Genomic DNA, 25,161 nt, shown 5'->3' on the forward strand with positions numbered 1-25,161 from the left:
TTTCTGTGTGATATATAGTCTCTCTCTCTCTTTCTCTCTCTCTCTCTCTCTCTCTCTCTCTCTCTCTCTCTCTCTTTCTCTCTATATATACACACATAGATACAGTGGAGCCTTGGATTAGGAGCATAATTCGTTCCGGGACCGCGCTTGTAATCAAAATCCACTCTTAGGGTGCTTTCAAACCTACCGGATCCACAGCGGATCTCATTTCTGCGGATTCGAAGCGAGAACCGCTGCGGATCCGGTATCAATTCACCCCTATGATAGCACATATTCGCAGCGGGATTGACATCCCGCTGTGAATATGTGCTTTAACTTCCTGGTGCCTGCAGCCCTGCCGCCGCATCCCCCCATCCCGCCACATCCCCCATCAGCCCAGCCCGCCACCGCATCCCCCCACCCCATCAGCTGAGCGGGACCGGAGCCGGGAGCCTTACTGCAGCCGTGCCGCCGAGCAGATAATGTATACTCTCGGCGGCGGGATGCGGGTGGCGGCAGGATGCGGGTGGCGGTGGGCTGAGGGGGGCATGTGGCCGGGATGGGGGGGATGAGGGATGCGACGGCGGGGCTGCGGGCACCAGGGAGTTAAAGCACATATTCACAGTGGGATGTGCTATCATAGGGGTGAATTGATACCGGATCTGCAGCGGTTCTCGCTTTGAATCCGCAGAAGTGAGATCCGCTGTGGATCTGGTAGGTGTGAAGGCACCCTTAAGCAAATTTTCCCATAAGAAATCACTGATCTGCAGACAATTGGTTCCACACCCCAAAAAATAATTATTTATTATTCTGAATAACATGTAAAACAGATGAAACAGAATCTGTGATGATATAAGTTACTGTACAGTAATGGAGAGGATGGGAAACACAAGGGCGGACAGAGACTGCAGGGAGCATGAAGGAATGAGCAGGCAGATGTGGGCACATACATGCAGCGCTCTCTGTCCGGGGAGAAAGGGGTTACAGCTATGGAGAGATTACCTCTACAGTCCTGTCCCCTGATGTAAGCCCCAGCCTGAAGTGGATCTGCAATGATTCGGAAGGTGAGGGAGACTTCCTGGGTCAGAGTACAGGGCTGTAGACCCCACTATGCAGACCATGCCCCCCCCCCCCCTCCCACCCGATACAGGGAGCTCTTACACCAAAGCAATGCTCTTACACCAAGTCAGAATTTTGAAAAACTGTGAGCCCTTAAAGCTCTGAAACAAAGCTACTCTTAAACCAAGGTACCACTGTATATCTATCTATCTATATATCACAGTATAAAAAAAAAAATCAGAAAATCGCATGTTTAGGCTGGGTTCACACTACGTATATTTCAGTCAGTATTGTGGTCCTCATATTGAAACCAAAACCAGGAGTGGATTAAAAACACAGAAAGGATCTGTTCACACAATGGTGAAATTGAGTGGATGGCCGCCATATAACAGTAAATAACGGCCATTATTTCAATATAACAACCGTTGTTTTAAAATAACAGCAAATATTTGCCATTAAATGACGGCCATCCACTCAATTTCACCATTGTGTGAACAGATTATTTCTGTGTATTCAATCCACTCCTGGTTTTGGTTGCAATATGAGGACCACAATACTGACTGAAATATACGTAGTGTGAACCCAGCCTTAAAGTGCATAGACCACCAGGTACATTGTTGTGCTTAGTCTGCTGCTACCCGTTTCCAACACAACGCCAGTCTTTTCCCCAGCATCAACCCTCCCTGTTGCCCGCCGCCCCCCAGTTTGACAAAACCCCCTCCCCCTGATGGTACAGTCACTTTTAATAATTATTTAGCATTTTATTACATGAAATAAGTATTTGATACAATGGAAAATCAGAAGTTCCTATTTGGTGCAGAAAGCTTTGTTTGCAGTTACAGAGGTCGGACGTTTCCTGGGGGTCTTGGTCAGGTTTGCAGACACTGCAGCAGGGATTGTGTCCCCTCCTCCACGCACATCTTCTCCGCATCTTCCAGGTTGTAATCAACTGCTTACAAAGATTTTCTATTGGGTTCAGGTGTGGTGACTGGTGGCCCCTCCCGGACCCTGAGATTCTTCTTACGGAGCCGCTCCTTAGTTGTCCAGGCTGTGTGTTTCAGGTCATTGTCATTGGGAAGAGCCAACCACCACCCATCTTCAATACTCTTACTGTCGGAAGGACGTTGTTGGCCAAAATCTCACTATGCATGGCCCCATCCATCCTCCCTTTACTACAGTTCAGTTGTTCAATTTCCTTTGCAAAAAATACCCCCAAAGTATGATGTTTCCACCCCGCACCCCCATACTTGATGGTTGGGACTGTGTTCTTGGCGTTGTATTTATGATAGATCTCCGCTCTTTAGGTAAAGACAAAAAATTCTGGAAACTCGCACTTGTGATAAAAGTTACTGTACAGTATAGCAATCAGCATGTGGTGTATAATGTATAGTAACTGTATAACCCTGATAACTCAGCAGCTGGATATGTGATATATAAGTTACTGTACAGTATAGCAGCATGTGGTGTATAATGTATAGTAACTGTATAACCCTGATAACACAGCACACAGCAGCTGGATATGTGATATATAAGTTACTGTACAGTATAGCAATCAGCATGTGGTATATAATGTATAGTAACTGTATAACCCTGATAACACAGCAGCTGGATATGTGATATATAAGTTACTGTACAGTATAGCAATCAGCATGTGGTGTATAATGTATAGTAACTGTATAACCCTGATAACACAGCAGCTGGATATGTGATATATAAGTTACTGTACAGTATAGCAATCAGCATGTGGTGTATAATGTATAGTAACTGTATAACCCTGATAACACAGCAGCTGGATATGTGATATATAAGTTACTGTACAGTATAGCAGCATGTGGTATATAATGTATAGTAACTGTATAACCCTGATAACACAGCAGCTGGATATGTGATATATAAGTTACTGTACAGTATAGCAGCATGTGGTATATAATGTATAGTAACTGTATAACCCTGATAACACAGCAGCTGGATATGTGATATATATGTTACTGTACAGTATAGCAATCAGCATGTGGAGTATAATGTATAGTAACTGTATAAACCTGATAACACAGCAGCTGGATATGTGATATATAAGTTACTGTACAGTATAGCAGCATGTGGTGTATAATGTATAGTAACTGTATAACCCTGATAATACTGCAGCTGGATATGTGATATATAAGTTACTGTACAGTACAGTAGCATGTGGTATATAATGTATAGTAACTGTATAACCCTGATAACACAGCAGCTGGATATGTGATATATATGTTACTGTACAGTATAGCAATCAGCATGTGGAGTATAATGTATAGTAACTGTATAACCCTGATAACACAGCAGCTGGATATGTGATATATGTTACTGTACAGTATAGCAATCAGCATGTGGTATATAATGTATAGTAACTGTATAACCCTGATAACACAGCAGCTGGATATGTGATATAAGTTACTGTACAGTATAGCAATCAGCATGTGGAGTATAATGTATAGTAAGTATATAAACCTGATAACACAACACCAGTTTGTAGATTGAGCTGCAGATCCCCATAATGCAGTAACCTAGTGCAACAGGCTAGAATAGAGAAGCAGAGCTGCTGCCAGAGGTCTGTGTGGTCACATGACAGCAATGGGGAAGGGGTGTGTGTGTTCAGCATGGACCAATCAGGAAGTAAGAATCACAGAGCTGTACAGGAGGACAGAGACAGAAACTTTTCTATACAGCAGTGTGAATGGCTGAGTGGAAGTGCAGCCACATTATAGCAGCAGTGTGTATAGCTGAGTGTAAGTGCAGACACATTATAGCAGGAACTCGCTAATGTATAGCGAGTTATTATTGCATTTATTACAAGTATTACAACTACTTTTCCTCTCTACCCATATACTAAAATAACAAGGCTGACTATAGACCGGGTTCATTGCATTTAGCATTATTTATGGAACATATTTTTTTATTCATTTTATGCAAGTTCTTTCTGAGGTTTGTGAAGGTGATGATGTAAACCCATAAAATAATTTTATTTGCCTATTTTATTTTTGTTTATAATAATATTGAAAGCGAGAGGCGCCACATTTACAATAAGTGTTTATTGCTTGGCAGGGACGTCCGTAACAAATGTTATTATAAGATGATCGGATACACATGTATCCCAGATCTACAGCAAGAAACCACGTCCAAGAGTCTCTTGGTCAAGAGGATGGAGTGGTTAAATGATAAAAGTTACAATGATATATGTCGGCTTTAATAAAATAACGTCTGCAAAGAGCAGAATGACATTTACAAAAGGAACCTGTGTGATCAGACGATGAGGGCCGGACACTGGGCATTGCTGTCACTGCTGTCATCTGTTTCTACATTGATAGTTTAGGCTCTGATGCAGGGTATATTTGAATATGTTTTTTACTAACATTTGAGCAATTTGTTACAATTACATTAGACTATTGGATTTCATTTTTTGAATCTTTTAGGCAGGGTCATAACTTAAAGGGATAGTTCATAAAAAACTTTTTTTTTTTCTGTAAAATCAACTGGTGCCAGAGATTTGCAATTTATGGGGATTTGCTGCTGCTCTGGACAGTTCCTGACATGGACAGAGGTGGCAGCAGAGAGCACTGTGTCAGACTGGAGACAATACACCACTTCCTGCAGGACATATAGCAGCTGATAAGTACTGGAAGACTTGAGATTTTTTTAATAGAAGTAAAATACAAATCTATATAACTTTCTGACACCAGTTGATTTAAAAGAAAAAGATTTTCGCTGGACAAGCCCTTTAACTTTCCTTACTCCCCTGATGTCAATCTTCTCTGGTGACAGCCCACTCAGCCAATCACTGGCCACAGGGCTGTCACTCTCCCACTCAGCCAATCACTGGCCACAGGGCTGTCACTCTCCCACTCAGCCAATCACTGGCCACAGGGCTGTCACTCTCCCACTCAGCCAATCACTGGCCACAGTGGTGTCACTCTCCCACTCAGCCAATCACTGGCCACAGTGGTGTCACTCTCCCACTCAGCCAATCACTGGCCACAGTGGTGTCACTCTCCCACTCAGCCAATCACTGGCCACAGTGGTGTCACTCTCCCACTCAGCCAATCACTGGCCACAGTGGTGTCACTCTCCCACTCAGCCAATCACTGGCCACAGGGCTGTCACTCTCCCACTCAGCCAATCACTGGCCCCAGGGCTGTCACTCTCCCACTCAGCCAATCACTGGCCACAGGGCTGTCACTCTCCCACTCAGCCAATCACTGGCCACAGGGCTGTCACTCTCCCACTCAGCCAATCACTGGCCACAGGGCTGTCACTCTCCCACTCAGCCAATCACTGGCCACAGTGGTGTCACTCTCCCACTCAGCCAATCACTGGCCACAGGGCTGTCACTCTCCCACTCAGCCAATCACTGGCCACAGGGCTGTCACTCTCTCACTCAGCCAATCACTGGCCACAGTGGTGTCACTCTCCCACTCAGCCAATCACTGGCCACAGGACTGTCACTCTCCCACTCAGCCAATCACTGGCCACAGGGCTGTTACTCTCCCACTCAGCCAATCAGTGTCGCAGCCAATGGCTGAGTGGGCTGTCAATCTTGTCTCTAATCATTGGCCGTGACGCTGTCCCATCACGAGCTTACGAATTAGAAGGCTCATAGGAGGACGCTGGTGAAGTTTGGACCGGTGAGAAAATTCTTTTTTTTGTGGCCGCCATCTTGCCGAACTCTCTACCAAGAGTTTGGCACGGTAGCGAACCCAACTGTTTTTTTTTTAATTCGGAACAACTCTTGGTTGGGTAAGCTCAGCTCGCTCATCTCTAATTCTAATCCATGGCATAACTTCAGTGAATCAATCTACATGTGGTCGAGTCAAATTTATAAGTTTATATTAACATGTAAATGGTGAAACCCTGTAGTACAAGGCACCTACACTACGCGCTAACCGCCCGGGATATTCTACAGCTTCATCTCATAAGAACGGACAGGATAGTGGGCGAAGGATAAGATAACATGGAGCGCAGGGAAACAGCGTGGGAATTTCGATGTTCCTGTAAGTAAATTATTTGCAGGTTCTGTATCAGTTCTGGAAAGCTTCATTTTTTTGAAGAGCAGAAGTTCTACTGGAATCTGAGTTCATCCATCACAGTTGGTGGGAGAATGAAGCCGAGGAGAGGGCAACCTGCAGTAAATAACAACCTTTCCCTGGTGTTTCGGTAGCCGGTCGGCCGCAAATATTTGAGGCAATCGATTTAGTCTGGAAAATATGATAAGATATCAGACGCGGTTTCTGGAATCGGTAAAACAGAATGATAGATGAAGGCTCCATAACTTCTATCTGCCATGGAGGTTATCAGCATGGAGGACCCTTCCTGTGCAGTCTAATCCCCCCAGCCTTTACCTTGTGCATTAAACAGACCATGTGCCAGGTAAATGACGACTTATATGAAATACGATTGGCTCGTCCACCAGTAACGGACACCTTTGGCCCTTTGTTCTGGGATAATGAACATATTAGTCACATTTTCCTTTCAGGTTATTTTTAGTTGATTATTTTTGCAATTTAATTTATGGATGTTTACTGGTAAAATAGACAATATCCGCAGCGATGGCGGGCGGGCGAGCGCGTTCGCAGTATACATTCAATGTTTGAATATTGTACTGATTTTAAAGGGGAAAAAATTCTTTCAAATCATCTGGTGCTAGAAAGTGACAGAGATTTGTAATTTATTTCTATTAAAAAAAAAAATCTCCAGTCTTCCAGTACTTATCAGCTGCAGTATGTCCTGCAGGAAGTGGTGTATTCTCTCCACTCTGACACAGTGCTCTCTGCTGCCACCTCTGTCCATGTCAGGAACTGTCCAGAGCAGTAGTAAATCCTCTCCAGACTGAAAAGAATACACCACTTCCCGCAGGACATACAGCAGCTGATTAGTACTAGAAGACTTGAGATTTTTTAATAAATGACAAATTTCTGTCACTTTCTGCTACCAGGTGAAAGATTTTTTTTTTTTTTTTTGCTGAACTTCCCCTTTAAGACTGCCAAACTGTAAACAGGCATCAGGGGAAACAAATTGCGCAATGGATTTTGTTCCACCAGAAGATAAGTGCTGCCCGAGGTGCTTATTCTCCACCGTCCATTCAAATAAACAGTCATTATCCTGTAAATATAAGTGCACAAATATCTTGAAAGTTCCCCGGATTACCGAGCGCCGTAATAATTATAGTATTTATATTTCCCGATGTATTTTCTATACAGGGACAATTCTCAGTCACATTCGGTTTATATTAAGGTGTTAAAAAATCCTGTGGTATATTCACAGCGAGGCACAGGCAGTCCGAGATGTGATTGCAGAATTAGCAAATAGCTGATTGATTAGTCAGGCCTGGCTCTGTATGTGAAGTAGTGGAATGAGTCCCGCATATTTCCCAGCACAGCTCATCATGGGCTCCGTAAATATGGTGGCCCAAATGCCAGAATTTTCATTATAGTTTATTCTTCCTTATTTTCCCCAAAAAATATATGCGGCATTAACAAATTTAGACTAACTTTCAAATATTCTTCTATGCCGCTAGTGTGAGGATGCTTGACTGATGATCTTTCAGTTTCAGACAGAGGTTTGATTGGGTTAAAGGGGTCTTCCACTCAACTAACTTTTGATATGTTGCTGCTCATAGTGAGACTAACAATTCCTTCCATACTTGTTGTTATCTGTTCAGTCTCCTTCCCCCAGTTCTCAGCTGCTGCTTTCTGCTGAAGACTCTGTGTGTGAGCTTTTCTCTGTCTCCCCTTCCTCCCTTCTGATACGGATATGTCTCTGACTGGCTTTGTCTGCAACTTTGTAATGCCGGGAGGATTAATCACGGTGAGTTTATTAGCAACTTGACCTCAGAAAAATCCTCCCAGCATTACAAAGAAGATACAATGTTGCAGATACATCCAGCCAGGGACTTGTTTACATCAGTCCTCTTAAAAAGGAGGGGGAATGGAGGGGGAGACAGAGAGAAAAGCTCACACACAGATTTTTGTGTCTTCAGCAGAAAGCAGCAGCTGAGAACTGGGGGAAGGAGACTGAATAGATAATAACAAGTATAGAAGGAATTGTTAGTCTCACCATGATCAGCAACTTATCAAAAGTTACGTATGAGTGGAGTACCCCTTTAATATTGGAGATCAACGTAGATAGTCACATCAATGAAGCCTTTTTCCAATAGATTGTTCCAGATAATAAATGTCACCATGCTGTAAGTTGTCAGTATATTCTGTTCCACATGATAACGTCTCGTTATTCGTTTTTAGGTATCAGGAAAGATCGCAGAGGAGGACGCATGATGAAACACAAACGTCAGAAGGACGAGCAGGAGCAGGAGCAGAAGGGTGATGGGAATACGTCTGAAATAAGGACAGCATCCATTTGGGTCAACCCCACTGTAAAAAGCATGAAACTCAGTCCAGTATTGTCTTTGACGGCCGAACAGCTGATCAGTGCCTTAATGGAAGCGGAGCCCCCCATTGTATATTCAGAGCACGACTCGACCAAACCTCTCAGCGAAGCTTCTATGATGACGCTGCTAACAAACCTGGCAGACAAGGAGCTAGTACACATGATTAACTGGGCCAAGAGAGTGCCAGGTAGGTGGACACCGTATCACTCCTGTTACCCGTACACCACTGTTTAGTCTTCAGTGGGAAATTTCAAGTAGCAATTAGCACAACTCGAGCATGTTCACGTCCAAACGTTCAACACTTGACTGTATCTGTTTTCCCAGACTCCCTAGCCTTGCATCTAACTTCTTCAGCCACCGGTGTTCAAATGCCAAATGATCGGACCCAGGCACGCTGAAGATGTGCTCATCTCTAGTAGCAACAGATGTATTTTAGAAAACTATATATTACTTTTATGCCACATTACAACAAACTGTACACTGAATTTTCATCCTTGAGCACATCAGGTCACATCAGGTGACATCAATAGACCAGCACCGGCATCCCCACGCCCAGCCTGAAGCACTGGAGGCAGGCCCACCGGCCCCAAGTCTAAAGCTCCCTTTCCTCTTCGACAGAGGTGAAGGGGTTTCTTCACACTGGGGGCAGGTGGTCACGGTTAACTTGTAAGAGGCCAGCACTGCAGTCTGCACAGGAGGGAAAGGAAGTGGGGTGGGGGGTTAACTTGTAAGAGGCCAACATTGTAGTCTGCACAGGAGGGAAAGGAAGTGGGGGGGGGGGGGTGTTAACTTGTAAGAGGCCAGCACTGCAGTCTGCACAGGAGGGAAAGGAAGTGGGGGGGGGGGTTAACTTGTAAGAGGCCAGCACTGCAGTCTGCACAGGAGGGAAAGGAAGTGGGGGGGGTGTTAACTTGTAGGAGGCCAGCACTGCAGTCTGCACAGGAGGGAAAGGAAGTGGGGGGGTGGGGGGTTAACTTGTAAGAGGCCATCATTGTAGTCTGCACAGGAAGAAGAAGGGGGGGGGGGATTAATTTATAAGTGCCCAGCATTGCAGTCTGCACAGAGGGAAGTAGACTTTTTTTTATAGACTTTAATTTTTGTAAATGTCCTATTGGACTTGTAATCGTGATCTCCATTTGTTCCATTTTTTTGCTGCAGTTGTGTAAACTACGTGCTGCATGCTGTGCTGTGCAATGTATCAGGTACAGTCCATTCTACTTACAGCAAAGGTGACATACTAAGTCTTCTTGTACTGGTACTGTACGACATCCATCAGAGGTGACATACTGGTACATTGCACAGCGCTGCAGGTAACAGGCTGGTCGTTTCTGTCTGTGTTGTCTGTATGACTATATGGGAGAGATTTGTCAAACGTCATGCAATGAAACAATGGTTTAGGTGCCCAAGTCAGATTATAGTTAGAATATAATGCTTTAAGCAACCGCTTCATTGTTCCTTTGCACAAATCAATAGGATAGGATATAAGCAGATGATATCCCCCACTCCCTGTGTATACTGGTGTTATTGGTAATATAGGTCTGGGAATGCTGGATTTGGTCCGTTCCAGTTGATGATTTACTGTCGCCACATCATTTGATGAACTGTGATTGTTTGCTGTGGGTCTATGGAAAGTTTACACCAGATTCTATTTGACACATTTTCATAAATCTGGGATAATATATATACAGTCATGGGCAAAAGTTTTGAGAATGACACAAATCTTATATTTTCCCATGATCTGCTGCCCTCTGGATTTTATGTGTGTTTGTCAGATGTTTTTATCACATACAGAAATATAATTGCATTCATATTATGAGTAACAAAAGCTTATACTGACAGCTAGAATGAGTTACTGCAGCAAGTCAATATTTGCAGTGTTGACCCTTCTTCTTCAGGACCTCTGCAATTCTCCCCGACTGCTCTCAATCAACCTTTGGACCAAATCCTGACTGATAGCCGTCCATTCTTGCACAATCAATGCTTGCATTTTGTCAGAATTTGTTGGTTTTTGTTTGTCCACCCGTCTCTTGATGATTGACCACAAGTTCTCAATGGGATTAAGATATGGGGAGTTTCCAGGCCATGGACCCAAAACCTCTATGTCTATCTCTCTGTCCCTGATGTTTTTTCTGGAGAGAAGTGGCTTCTTTGCTGCCCTCCTTGAGACCAGGCCTTGCTCCAAGAGTCTCTGCCTCACAGTGCGTACAGATGTACTCACACCTACCTGCTGCCATTCCTGAGCAAGCTCTGCACTGCTGGTAGCCCCATCCCGCAGCTGACCACACTTTTAAGAGACTGTCCTGGGGCTTGCTGGTCTTTCTTGGGTGCCCTGGAACCATTTTGGCAACAATGGAACCTCTCTCCTTGAAGTTCTTGATGATGCGATAGATTGATGACTGAGGTGCAATCTTTCTAGCTGCGATACTCTTCCCTGTCAGGCCATTTTTGTGCAGTGCAATGATGACTGCACGTGTTTCTTTAGAGATAACCATGGTTAATAGAAGAGAAACAATGATGCCAAGCACCAGCCTCCTTTTAATGTGTCCAGTGGTGTCATTCTTACTTAATCATGACAGATTGATCTCCACCCCTGTCCTCATCAACACCCACACCTGTGTTACTGGAGCAATCACTGAAACAATGTTAGCTGGTCCTTGTAAGGCAGGACTGCAATTATGTTGAAATGTGTTTGGGGGATAAAGTTCATTTTGTAGACAAATATTGACTTTGCAAGTAATTGCTGTTAAGCTGATCACTCTTTATAACATTTTGGAGTATATGCAAATTGCAATTTTAAAAACTGAAGCAGTAGACTTTATAAATATAAATATTTGTATTCTCAAAACTTTTGGCCATGACTGTACAGTGGTATGTCTGTTTTCAAATGGCTGTGGACACCAAAAAATTGGTTCTTAAACAATATCTTTAAGAAAAGTTTGCTTCTGAAACACTTGCTCAGTTCTCATTATTTGGCACCCAGTCTGGAAGTCTTGTGTAAAACTGCTCTGCAACACAACACAGATGGCACAGAGACACTGACGTAGTGCCGGTGCTGTTGGCGTCACTGTGCGGCTGTGCTGCCTTGTGTTCTGTTTGCCACCTTCTTGAGTCTTCCTCTCAGTCCTCCCCTCGCCTGTATTGTCTATACCATTGGGCTCCTCCTGCTTACACCATGTTCCGGCACTATAAAGAAGGAGTTGTGAGGGTCCCTGTGTGCACTATTCTGTTGTACGGGTCCCTGTGTGCACTATTCTGTTGTACATGTATAGTACAGTACTGTAGTGACTACATTGCACGTTTTTCGTGAAACATACAGGTACACTAGTAGCTATTGGTGGATGCGGGAACCAATTATACACATTTACATTACTAATTATGGGATAAATTACTCGATTCTCAACCAGCCTGCAATATATTAGAACACAAGCATAGAGAAGGCACAGAGGTACAAAATCGGAGGCAAAACGGATCGTCTGGTCACGTAGCAAATGGTCAAGGCAGGCAGAAAGCAAGGATAGTCAGGGAACAGAAGCAGGAGGGTCAGATAAGCCAGAAGGTAAATGCAGGAGAATAACAGGGAACGCTGTGCTTGCTCGGGGAAACTAGACTTAATAGCCAGTGAGGGGTTAATACCCTGGAAATGTTTTGTAGTAGGTCAGAGGTCAGGTCCAGAACATTATTGGATCATCCCCTTGATCTCCAACCACAAACATCTGAGAACATAACACACTGACTGGCGGGGAGACTTGCCAGTCACAGAAATGACCAAAGCAAAACAAAGTTAATTGTGGATTGACCAGAAAGACCTCGGCAGGCGAAGACAGGTGTGGCAGAGAAAAAAATTTATATACCAGAAAGAATAGGACAGTGTTCAGACAAGAGCAAAAACAACTCAAAATTAGGGCAATATTATTGCCAAAAGCGCAGTCTGGTTGTACTTTAAGAACCGAGGGCCGCGCCAAGATACCAACAGGTACAGTCCTTATAGCAAACCCAACATCCTTTTTACGAGGAGCCACCATACCCTCACTTTATGGACTAGACTTGGCAGGGTTACATGGATAAAATCGCCAGACCAGACGAGGAGCATGAATGTCTTTTTTCCAGCACACAGGTGCGTTCCTCAGGTCCGTACCCCTTCCAGTGAATGAGGTATTGGATGGAGTTTTGGAATCCAATACCTGTTCAACCTCATATTCAAGAACTCTCTGGATAATTGGGGGTGCCAGAGGGGTAAAGGACAATACCGGGGTAGCATATTTTTTAATGATATATGGAAGACATTAAGGATCCTCATAGAACTGGGTAAACGTAACCTGTAAGATACCGGATTTATGACTTATGAGATCAAGAAGTATGCGACCGGCCTTAAATTTGTGAGTATCGAGGCCCTAAGAGAGCACGGCCCCCACTTCCAACTCGGAAGCAGCAAACTCGGTAATAAAAGGCTGTTCCAGATTGGGCTGAACCAGGACTGGAGCCTCAGAAAAACACTTTTTCAGCTGCCCAAATGCCTGTTCAGCTCCTGGGGTCCAATTGACTAGATCAGCCCCTTTCCTGGTCAGACCCGTAAGTGGTTTGGCAATAACAAAGACATTTTTAATGACCTTTTGGTAGTAATTGGCAAACCCTAGAAACCGCTAGAGGGCCTGTAGGTTAGTAGAACTTTCCCACTTTTCCAGGCAACCATCCTAAGGGCAGCCATGCAAAAGTAATCAGGAGGGATGACATACTCTCCCCAAAAAGTGACCTTTTGGATCCCAGACAGGCACTTGAACATCTTGGCATACAATCAACTAAGACAGAGCAGAGACATTACTTTCTGAACATGCTGGACATGGGTTGCCCAGTTGAGTCGTTTTGTGTCATACCATTTCTTTTTGCCCTGTTGGGTGGTTTGATGTCATACTTTTTTTATGTCATACCTAATTTTTTTTCCCAACAGTTTACAGAATACATAATTAAAAAATGCTGGAAGACAGCAGGCGCGCTACTCAGGCCGCAGGGCATCACTAGATACTCAAGTGTTCCTCCAGAGTATTGTAGGCTGTCTTCCATCCATCCCCTTCCTTGATTTGAATAAGATTATAGGTGCCCAAAGGTCAGTGGGAGGGAATTTCCTCCCCTCTATGACGCGGCTCCTTTGATTCTAACAGAGCCGCGTCATAGAGGGGAGGAAATAAAAAAAAAATCGCATGCACACTACTTTTAGGCTATGTTCACACATTGTACAAACATTGTGTAAACAGTAGCCGCCATTTGCACAACATCTAGCACCCTTTAGCCTTCCCCTTCTCCCTCTTTGGGTTTCCTCCCCTCAATCACACCTCAAGCACATAAACAGCCAAATTCTAACCCCATCATGACTAAAGGTCCCTGATGCACAGATGTCCAGGTCACAACAAAGCCATATTTCTCCCCACCTTCTAAGAGCCATAACACTTTTATTTTTTTATTTTTTTGCACCATGATCTATAGATTTTATGAGGACTATATTGATTTAAATGGGAATTTAATTTTTTTTTTATCTCCCCCGATTGTATAATAAAAATCAGCAACCCTGGTGCTTCTTACCGTGCGGGAACAATATTGTTATATTAATTCTTTATACTATGATACTAAGTATGTTTAGTTGTCTGTTTATTTTACATATTTTTATTTTTAAAATGGGAAAGGGGGTGATTTAAACTTTTATTGGGGGAGGGGCTTAGTCATGTTTAAAATAATAATAGATGTTTCTTACACCTCCTAGGGGACTTTTATTAACAATCATTTGATTGCTAATACTGGTCAATTCTCTGCAGGGGCTGAAACAGAGATTGGCGGGGGGTGGGGGTGGTACAGAGGTCTGGGCCCCTGTGATCTCCTACTTTTCCACTATCCTGTGGATAAGGGAGACGTAGATTTTCTTGGAATACCTCTTTAAGCTCTGTTTTTCTATTGCATCTTATACTAATTTCATGTAATAGAAAGCAAAATAACTATTTAAAAATCATACAATGTGATTATATAGAATTTTTTTTATAGATTCTGTGAATTTGGTTAATTGTGCCTACAATAAAAATGTAGGTGGGAGCAGGGCCGGCTCCAGGTTTTTGTGGGCGCTTGGGCGAGAGAGCCTCAGCGGGCCCCTTTGTATAGCACACCTCGGGGCACACCTACCAAATAAAGTTTGACAAAATATAAAAAAAAAACGTAATCCAGTAACTCACAGGTGACGTCTTCTTTGATCTGAGGCGATCGCTCTCCGTTTCCTCTCCATCTGGCCCAGACCTCCATGATGATTTCTTCCAGCTGCAATTCATCTCTTCTGGACCTGTCAGACAAACATGTTAGACTCCGCACTTTTCCAGCAACTTCCTTCCCTGTTTCCCACCCATAGGCTCCTATACAGTAGTAACTCCACTGTTTGGTGTCATGTGCAGTAAAGTAAGGAGGTTTGTGGGTCCCGTGCTGTGCCCCCCATATAGTAATAATGCCCTCTGTCCCCATAGTAATGCCCCCTGCTCTGTCCCATAGAAATGCCCCCTGCTCTGTCCCCATAGTAATGCCCCCTGCTCTGCCCCATAGAAATGCCCCCTGCTCTGTCCCCATAGTAATGCCCCCTGCTCTGCCCCATAGAAATGCCCCCTGCTCTGTCCCCATAGAAATGCCCCCTGCTCTGCCCCATAGAAATGCCCCCTGATCTCCCTCAGCACAAGAAAATAAAAAAATAAATCATACTCACTAATCCGGGCGGGGGACGGGTCCTCTTCTCCCTTGTGTGGGCCTTGTGGATCCACCAGCAGGCGTGACGACGTCATCGCTCTGCGCCTGCTGGTGAGAGTGCATCCATGCTAGAATGGACTAGAATGGAGGTGCTAGAAGGAGGTCGTCCCCCTGGAGTCTGTATTCTAGCTTCTTCACCATAGAGCAGGCTAGAATGGAGTTACAGTAAGAGACATTACATGAGGTATACCAGGGGAACTACAACTCCCAGCATGTCCAGCCTGTTGTTATGGGATATCAGAGGACATTACAGGAGGAGATATAATAGGACTACAACTCCCAGCGTGTCCAGCCTGTTATTATGGGAGATCAGAGGCCATTACAGAAGGAGATATAAGAGGGCTACAACTCCCAGCATGGACAGCCTGTTATTATGGGAGATCAAAGGCCATTACAGGAGGAGATATGAGGAGAACTACAACTCCCAGCATGGACAGCCTGTTATTATGGGAGATCAGAGGCCATTACAGGAGGAGATATAATAGGACTACAACTCCCAGCGTGTCCAGCCTGTTATTATGGGATATCAGAGGACATTACAGAAGGAGATATAAGAGGACTACAACTCCCAGCATAGACAGCCTGTTATTATGGGATATCAGAGGACATTACAGGAGGAGGTATAAGAGGAGGACTACAACTCCAAGCATGGACAGCCTGTTATTATGGGAGATCAGAGGCCATTACAGGAGGAGATATGAGGAGAACTACAACTCCCAGCATGGACAGCCTGTTATTATGGGAGATCAGAGGCCATTACCGGAGGAGATATGAGGAGAACTACAACCCCCAGCATGGACAGCCTGTTATTATGGGAGATCAGAGGACATTACAGAAGGAGATATAAGAGGACTACAACTCCCAGCATGGACAGCCTGTTATTATGGGAGATCAGAGGCCATTACAGAAGGAGATAAGAGAAGGACTAAAGCTCACAGCATACAGAGGGAAGGTATTAGTGAGCCCCGCCTCCTCATGTCACATGACAATGATCACAGGTCCTTCATCCATATACAGCCTCTCCCGTTCTCAGCCCCGCCCCCTTATGACGTCACCACTGGTCCTTCCTCCATATGTAGCCTCTCCCGTTCTCAGTCCCGCCCCCTTATGACGTCACCACAGGTCCTTCCCCAGTGCAGCAAACACGGCAGGTCCTTCCGCAGCCCCTCCAGCCCTCCCCCGGACTTGGTGTCGGCAGCACCCGCTCCCCCGGGGGTCGGTGATGCGGCAGGCATCTGTCTCACTGCTTGGGCAAGTGTCGGGGGCCCCTTGGGCGGCCGTGGGCCCCGGCACTTGCCCGAGTATGCCAGGTGCTGACGCCGGCCCTGGGTGGGAGTATCAAACACTTATTTCCCCCACTGTATGTGTAAAGAAGAACAGATGCGCTGTTTTTAGTAAAGTGACTTACATCCGGGTACTTTTCTACCCTAAGTATCTGATCACTTCCTGGTTTCCTCTCTAAACTGTGACCCTGCTGTTCCCATGCAACAGTGCAGACACTTTCCCACAATCCCCCTTGCTTGCATGTGAACTAAAAACCAACTGCCAGTACAAATGGGACAGATCAGGAAACTGCAAATAAACTGAGCATGAATGACCCATCCTATTACATTTAAAGTGTCACTGAATTTTTTTTTTGCTGAAATCAATAGTCCAGGTGATTTTAAGAAACTTTGTAATTAGGTTTATTAGCCAGAAAATGCTTTTTTTTATCATGAAAAAGCAGTTTGAAGCTCTCCCCCCCCCGTCTTCATGTTTCTGTTTGGAGAGGGAAGGGGTGGAGGGAGATGAAGCAGCAAAAGAGGACAACAAAGAGTTAATTTACAGCTACATCACTGGGCTGAACCCGGCTTTCATGCAGCTCCCACTGTGTAATCCTTTGTTCTCTGCTCTCTGCTGGCGACTAATCTCCCTCCTCCCCTCTCCATAGGTTACACAGGGCCCAACTGATGTAAAAGAGTCGAGATTTCCTGATAATAAGCAGTGAATGAGATAGAGGGGGGGGGGGGGGGCCTGGGGAAAGTCTTTTTGAATGCAGATAATGGCAGATTTGCCTAATAAACCCAATTACAAAGTTTCTTAAAATCACCTGGACTATTGATTTCTGCAATAAAAGAAAAAAAAAAAGAAAAAGAGAGTGACACTTTAAAGTATTTAAGATAATGCATCAGTATAGACCTAGTTTTCTTTGTGAGACTGCCCCTTTCAGTCTCTGGTGTCATATGATCCCTATTGTTTCTCATGTAAAAATAAGAGGGGAGACAGCAAAAATTTTAATTACTCCTGTGATGATGATAGATGCGTAAAAATAGTCGACAGTATGAAACCAAAAAAGATAAAATTTTTCGGTTTCTTCCAAATTTTTTTTTAATTTTGCAAGTAGGAGGAATAGATTAGAAATGAAAGCCATCTGATTATTAAAACCGTCTGCAGGTGTCTTTAGTAGAAATTCATTTTATTTTCTAATAGCTACATGCAGTGACCAGACCTTGAACTTCTCGGGCTAAGCTCCGATCTTTCGCTATAGTACATCATGTTCTGAAAATTTTCTATTTGTAGACATGATGTTGTGTTAGTCTTCAAGTTAATTTTTCTAGTTTAATTTCCTGGTATGTTAGAATACAAGCCTCTGTTCTGATTGAGCAAATTTGTTCAAATTATTGTGAGTTTCCTATGTTCAGTGAAGCGTAAGCCGCGATGCTTAAAAACAAGTTATATTCATGTCTATCATTTCTAATATTTGTACAAATAAGCGACAGTTTTCAGTCTACAATGACAAGAAGCAGAGTATGATATATATATATATATATATATATATATATATATATATATATATATATATATCCCACTAATTTAATATAAACTATCATCATGTGCGTTCTTGTTTAACAATCATGTTGAATTAGTTTACTATATTTTATTTTTATATTTAGTGTATATAGTAAAACTTTTTCATTTTGCCTGTTAGGGTATGTTAAAGGAGATGCCCAGGCCGGGTGAAAATCATCACCCGCAGGGGGTGGGGGTAATTTAATAAAGACCGTATGCTTACCGGCCCCTGTGCCTGCGCTGCATCACCGGGCTCCTGTACCCCACTAAATGTCATCTTCTCCTGGTATTGGAGTACGTCACGACTCAGCTGAAAAGTCCCAAATGGGTGGGATTTAGCGTGCTTAGCCAATCAGTGACTGCAGTGGTGCCCCGCCCTACTCACTGGCAGAGCGGGCCATCAGCGGAGTCGTGACGTAGCTGTAGGGGAGCTAGGAGGACTGCCTGCTGGGGTCCAGGAGCAGGACGCAGCGCTGTGCGGGTTACGGGTCCAGTAAATTATACCTTCTTTATTATGTTCGCCCACCCCCCAGCCCAAAATAATTCCCCGCTGGACTTCTCCTTTGAATTATTAGAGATGAGTCCTTTCTTTTAGGTGGATATAGCGTAGATATCTCTCAACACTGGTAGGTCACAGACCTCCCTTTAAAAAAATAAATAAATAACTCAATATTTGGGCCCATGAGACTAGAACTCCAATGATCACATAAAACCTGGGGGATTCAGCATCTAGAAACCACAGTCCAAATTAGGCAACTCTTTTAATGTATTTCTTCACTAGACTCGATTGGGTCAATTTATAATCCATATATTATCCAATGATCACAGGTATCATATGTAGGGATGAGCGAACCGGCTGAGGTTTGGGTTCGTATGAACCTGAACTATTGGCTTCTAATTCCCGCTGTCTGCCCGCTCCATGGAGAGGGTGGATACAGCCGGAGGACCGCCTAGAAAACTGGGATACAGCCTATGGCTATGACTGTATCCTAGTTTTCCAGGCGGTCCTCAAGGTTGTATCCACCCTCTCCATGGAGCGGGTAGACAGCGGGAATCAGAAGCCGATAGTTCAGGTTCATACGAACCCGAACCTCAGCCGGTTTGTTCATCTCTAATCATATGAAGTGAGCCCCACCTAACTACCAAGAAGCATGATTATACGTGTTTGTTAGGTGTCATGGCTCCAGGTAGTATGTCATGTGATATTACACGTGATTAGCCCCTCCCACAGCTTCCCCTGAGCCCCCCCTCCCCCCAATCTCTCTCCGGACCGTACGTGTAATAGCACAGACAGCGAGCAGGAGGAGGCCAGTGCCGATCGGACAGGTTGGCGCTCGCTTCTCCCTACAGATCATGCCAGGTAATACAGTCCTAAATCAAGACAGTAGATTGGGTGCAACCTCTCTGCCAGAACCAACACCCGGCATGTGATTAGTGAAAATACAGCGACAGAAAATTTTCGGGGGACACTCCTTAAAAAGGGGCAGTAGAATGAGAGCGCAATCCCGATGCCTGTGACCACTTGTGAAAAGAGAAAATTGGAGCCAGACCTAAAACAATAAGGGGCCTTTGTTGCCTGTGTGCTCCATCAGCAGCCACTTTTCCTCTGTTCTAGCGGGAGGTGGTTGCCATTGCTGGTGCAGGAGTGCCAGGCCAATCACCAGGATCTCGGCCCTCACTGCAAACAGATGGAGGGAGATTTAAATGGGCGTCTAAATTCCGCTTTTCAGGCATTTCTCCTATCTGACCTCGGATTAAGTCCCTGCCTTCTGATTTTTTTTTTCTATGCTGGTATTGATCGCTGTTCAGATTCAGTCTTCGTTTCTGCTCTTCTGGTTTTGCCTTTTATTTGACTATTCTTTTCTTCTTGATTTGTGGCTCTTCTGTGACCCACTGGTTTACATGTGGATTGACGACCTTGCTTTACCCCTGATGGACCCTACACCTAGTGAGAGAATGTCTCTTAGTTCAGGGCTGCCATCTAGGTCAGGGACAGTGGGCTGGGTTAAAGCGACTCTGTACCCACAATCTGACCCCCCCTCCCCAAACCACTTGTACCTTCGGATAGCTGCTTTTAATCCAAAATCTGTCCTGGGGTCCGTTCGGCAGATGATGCAGTTATTGTCCTTAAAAACAACTTTTAAACTGGCAGTCCCGTGCCAAACGGTCGGGGGTTAGATTGTGTATGCATTAGGCTGGCACACCTTCTCTGTCCCTCCTCCCCGCCCTGCTCATCATTAGGAATGCTCCAGGCAGATTATCACCTATTCATCAGCTGTGTGAATACTGAACATGGGCTGGATCGTTAAGCACCTGTGCAATGTTCAGCATGGAAAAAATGTTCCAGTGGCATTCCTAATGATGAAGAGGGTGGGGAGGAGAGACGAAGGGGCGGTGCAAAGTTAGGGCACAGATACTCTAAGCCTCAGCCGTTGGGCACGGGGCTGCAAGTTTAAAAGTTGTTTTTAGGACAATAACTGCATCACCTGGCGAACGGACCCCAGGACAGATCTTGGATTAAAAGCAGCTATCCGAAGGTACAAGTGGTTTGGGGGGTTAAATTGTGGGTACAGAGTCTCTTTAAGTTCAGGGTTTACTGGTCTCCTACTGATGTCATAGCTTTATTAAAGCGAATGTACCATCAGGTACATCAGTGTATATATATATATATATATATATATATATATATATATATATATATCCCGATCTGCCATTTTTTTTTTTTTTTTTTTTAAACGTCCGGTTCCCCCGCTCAACTGCGTTCCTTTCCCATGGATTCTAATAGAGCCGTGGCACAGATGGGAGGGGATATCATCATACTGGGGGGCAGCGGGCCCGTCCCCAGTGTATAGAGCCGGGCCGCAGCACAGCAAAAAAATGTCGCCAAGTGTGGGACCTGGGCAGTGTTTTTTTCTTCCATAAAGGACCGCAACACCAGGATTCCTGCAACAGTGGGAAAAAAAAGCAAAGTACCTGTTGGTAGAGATGCTCGAACATCGGAAAATCTTAGGTTCTATCGAACTCGAACCTTCCGCATTTGATTCCTGATGCCTTCCCGGTCCGTGCGGAAGGAGGAGACAGCCCGGGTACCGCCTGGAATCCCAGAATTCCAGGCGGCACCAGGGCTGTCTCCTCCTTCCCCACGGACCGGGAAGCCATCGGGAATCAAATGCGGAAGGTTCGAGTTCGATATAACCTAAGATTTTCCAATGTTATAGCATCTCTACCTGTTGGTACATTCCCTTGAACAAATAAAAGGATTATGCGTTTCTAGAGGTTTAAAGAGAAGCTTTATCAAATAAAAAGAAAAAATTCTCAGAAATGTCTTTATTTCTCTAGCTGTCATTTTCTCCTAAAGTCATCTCTAAATGTATATATCTCTAAGTAAGCTGGTAGTCCATCTTAACCTTGGATTTTAGCAGTGAATTAAGAGTTAATGATCAATGCAGAAGTCAGGGCGAGAAAAAGTGGCTCATATGTAGAGAGAGGCATTTTTTGTCTGATAAGATATATTATGTTACAAATGAAAGCAGTACACATTAAAATGTTTTCATCAAAATGTTTAAAGCTTAGTTCAGTGGATGTGTGTGTTTTTTTTAAATATGTTCTTTATTCAACAGGTTTTGTAGATTTGACCCTCCATGACCAGGTTCACCTTTTGGAATGTGCTTGGCTTGAGATACTTATGGTTGGTTTAATCTGGCGCTCAGTGGAACATCCGGGCAAACTGTCATTTGCACCAAATCTCTTACTAGACAGGTAGGATTCCTCTAAATACGTTTTTATAGATAATAGTAGCCGTATATAGTTTTTGTTTGTTCTTAAACCTAATATAGAGGTAATCATACGGGTCCGTTCTGTTTCTTCCAATGAATTCCGGAACAAAGCAAGGAAAGGCAACTGTCTCATAATATAGATGGACGCCAATAATGGCCATGATTATTCTGGGCGTCCGTCTATATGACAAGACAGTTGCGTTTCCCCACTTTGATCCCAAAATGGGAACATAGCCTCAAGTAGTACTCAAGGATTTTTTTAAAAAAAATTGTCACTTTTTTTTTTTCAAAAACAGCCCCACACCTGCCTTCAGGGTGTGTGTGTATTATTACAGCTTGGCAGTGACTATGTTTTCTTCTAATCCTGGACATTGCCTTTAGGGTACGTTCACACTGAGAAAAACAGGTGGAAATTCTGAGCAGAACCCCTGCAGCGGAATCCCGCTTGCCTCATGTCTCTCATGTAATGCCTCATGTAATCTGTTGTGCCCCTCCACTCTCTGCTCAAAGAATCGACATGTCAATTGTGTATTTGAGACAGAGATTTATCAAACATGGTGTAAAGTGAGACAGGCCCAGTTGCCCCTAGCAACCAATCAGATTCCACCTTTCATTCCTCACAGACTCTTTGGAAAATGAAAGGTGGAATCTGATTGGTTGCTAGGGGAGACTGAGCCAGTCTCACTTTACACCATGTTTGATAAATCTCTCCCTCTCTCCGTATGTAGAAATGTAGTCACACATCATTGGCTGTAGCCAAGTCGGACGATTTTCCCTATTGTCAATTTATTATTTATTAGCAATTTGGAAGAATTGTCCGACTGCTACCTAAATAGATTTGGCTTCTAGACATGTTTGTCTAGACACTGGTAAAGGGGTACTCCAGCTAAATTTTTGTTCCTTTCAAATCAACTAGTGTCAAAAAGTGCCAGAGATTTGTAATTTACTTCTATTAAAAAAAAATCTCAAGTCATCCAGTATTTATCAGCTGCTGTATGTCCTGCAGGAAGTGGTGTATTCTCTCCAGTCTGACACAGTGCTCTCTGCTGCCACCTCTGTCCGTGTCAGGAATTGCCCAGAGCAGCAGCAAATCCCCATAGAAAACCTCTCCTGCTCTCCAGACTGGAAAGAATACACCACTTAAAAGGCCTCCATTTATGTAATACAATAATGCTTCTATGGACGTTCTTACCATGAGAAGTAGAGATCCAGTCTTGGTTGCTCTAATCCTCTTTGCTATTGGGTGATGTGAACCTGAACAGGATTTGCGTTGCTGACAAGTAGCTGGATAATTGGTATAATGGGCCTGGAAGAGGATGGAGCAGTAGGCGACCACTGGACCCTTCTGACTACATAACCTCGTACCATTGTGGCCATCTTTGCTATGTGACTACTTTCCTATCTGTACGCCACTATATACTGTAACAATTGCATACAGTAAATGATTTTTACTACATTTATGCAATCCCCATTGAGTTGCAGAAAGAGTTAATGGTTGTGGATTTACATTGTAGTGGACACGCTGCAGGCAAAGTCCTTTTCAGAGAGTAAAATAAACTTGGTGAAGTGTTATGAAAACGTCATTTATGCTAGAATAACTGAGATCTATTATTCTGAAATCTACATTTTATAACAGAAAGGTCGGTCACAGTAGGTGAATTATAACAATGAGCCTTGCAGTAAAATACATACCCCCTGCCTGAGCGGTCCTTACAAATGGTCAATTACCCGACTGGGAAAGAAACGTTTCTCACCTCCTAACATCAATTTCTGAGCAGAAAATTAAAAATGGCTGTTGTGTTAATAAGTGTTCATATTAACTATTCATGGCGAGGGAACACGGAGTCCCGCTATGTGGAGCAGCAGACGCCATTCATGAGTTTCAGCTTTATTTTAGAACCTTTGTATTCTGGTGAGCGGGGTGAATGAAGGTCACAAGGACATAAAATAATAATAATAATGTCCGTCAACATGAAAATAAGGTCACTGGGCTATACTGGGAATCCTTTAGGTGCTTAGATAAGAGGACTTACACTTTTGACATGTCAGTTTTGATTGGTCGGGCTCTGAGTGTTTAGAGTCCTATTGATCAGGAGAACGAGCCAGGAGAGGACCCGCTCTGAGTTAGTAAAAAGAGTCAGACTTAAAGGAGAAGTCCGGTGAAAATTTTTATTAAAGTATTGTATTGCCCCCCAAAAGGTTATACAAATCACCAATATATACTTATTACGGGGAATGCTTATAAAGTGCTTTTTTCCCTGCACCTACTACTGCATCAAGGCCTCACTTCCTGGATAACATGGTGATGTCACTTCCTGGACAACATGGTGATGTCACGACCCGACTTTCAGAGCTGTGCGGGCTGTGGCTTCTGGAGAGGATGATGGCAGGGGACAGTGAGGGACACAGGGCACTGGAGGGACACTGAGCATCCCTCTGCCATCATCCTCTCCAGCAGCCACAGCCCGCACAGCTCTGGGAGTCGATGTTATCCAGGAAGTGACATCACCATGTTATCCAGGAAGTGACATCACCATGTTATCCAGGAAGTGACATCACCATGTTATCCAGGAAGTGACATCACCATGTTATCCAGGAAGTGACATCACCATGTTATCCAGGAAGTGACATCACCATGTTATCCAGGAAGTGAAGTCTTGATGCAGTAGTAAGTGCAGGGAAAAAAAGCACTTTATAAGCATTTCCCGTAATAAGTGTATATTGGTGATTTGTATATATATTGGATGGACCCGAGGGTGGTGGATGTTTGAGCATCTCTACTTAAAGTGAATCTGTACCACTAGACATGGAACCCAAACTGCTGGTACCATTTTGTTGTGTTCCTTAGTGAATGCCCCGAGGTATGTCCATCTCCTGGGGCCGGTATAACATATGTCCGTCTCCTGGGGCCGGTATAACATATGTCCGTCTCCTGGGGCCGGTATAACATGTGTCCGTCTCCTGGGGCCGGTATAACATATGTCCGTCTCCTGGGGCCGGTATAACATATGTCCGTCTCCTGGGGCCGGTATAACATATGTCCGTCTCCTGGGGCCGGTATAACATATGTCCGTCTCCTGGGGCCGGTATAACATATGTCCGTCTCCTGGGGCCGGTATAACATATGTCCGTCTCCTGAGGCCGGTATAACATATGTCCGTCTCCTGGGGCCGGTATAACATATGTCCGTCTCCTGGGGCCGGTATAACATATGTCCGTCTCCTGGGGCCGGTATAACATATGTCCGTCTCCTGGGGCCGGTATAACATATGTCCGTCTCCTGGGGCCGGTATAACATATGTCCGTCTCCTGGGGCCGGTATAACATATG

The 25,161-nt window shown here is 44.3% G+C and overlaps 1 protein-coding gene across 2 annotated transcripts in view; it reads left to right on the forward strand.

The window, feature by feature from the left end:
* ESR1 (estrogen receptor 1) overlaps positions 1 to 25,161 on the forward strand; it is a 129,969-nt gene that overhangs the window by 93,318 nt on the left and 11,490 nt on the right. For both annotated transcript variants that reach the window (XM_069954797.1, XM_069954798.1), the window contains 2 exons: positions 8,313 to 8,645; positions 21,676 to 21,814. In XM_069954797.1, the coding sequence (XP_069810898.1) occupies positions 8,313 to 8,645; positions 21,676 to 21,814 (472 nt within the window). The remainder of the gene's footprint in view (positions 1 to 8,312; positions 8,646 to 21,675; positions 21,815 to 25,161) is intronic.

This window comes from Dendropsophus ebraccatus, chromosome 15 (assembly GCF_027789765.1).
Source record: "Dendropsophus ebraccatus isolate aDenEbr1 chromosome 15, aDenEbr1.pat, whole genome shotgun sequence".
Taxonomy (NCBI): Eukaryota; Metazoa; Chordata; class Amphibia; order Anura; family Hylidae; genus Dendropsophus; species Dendropsophus ebraccatus.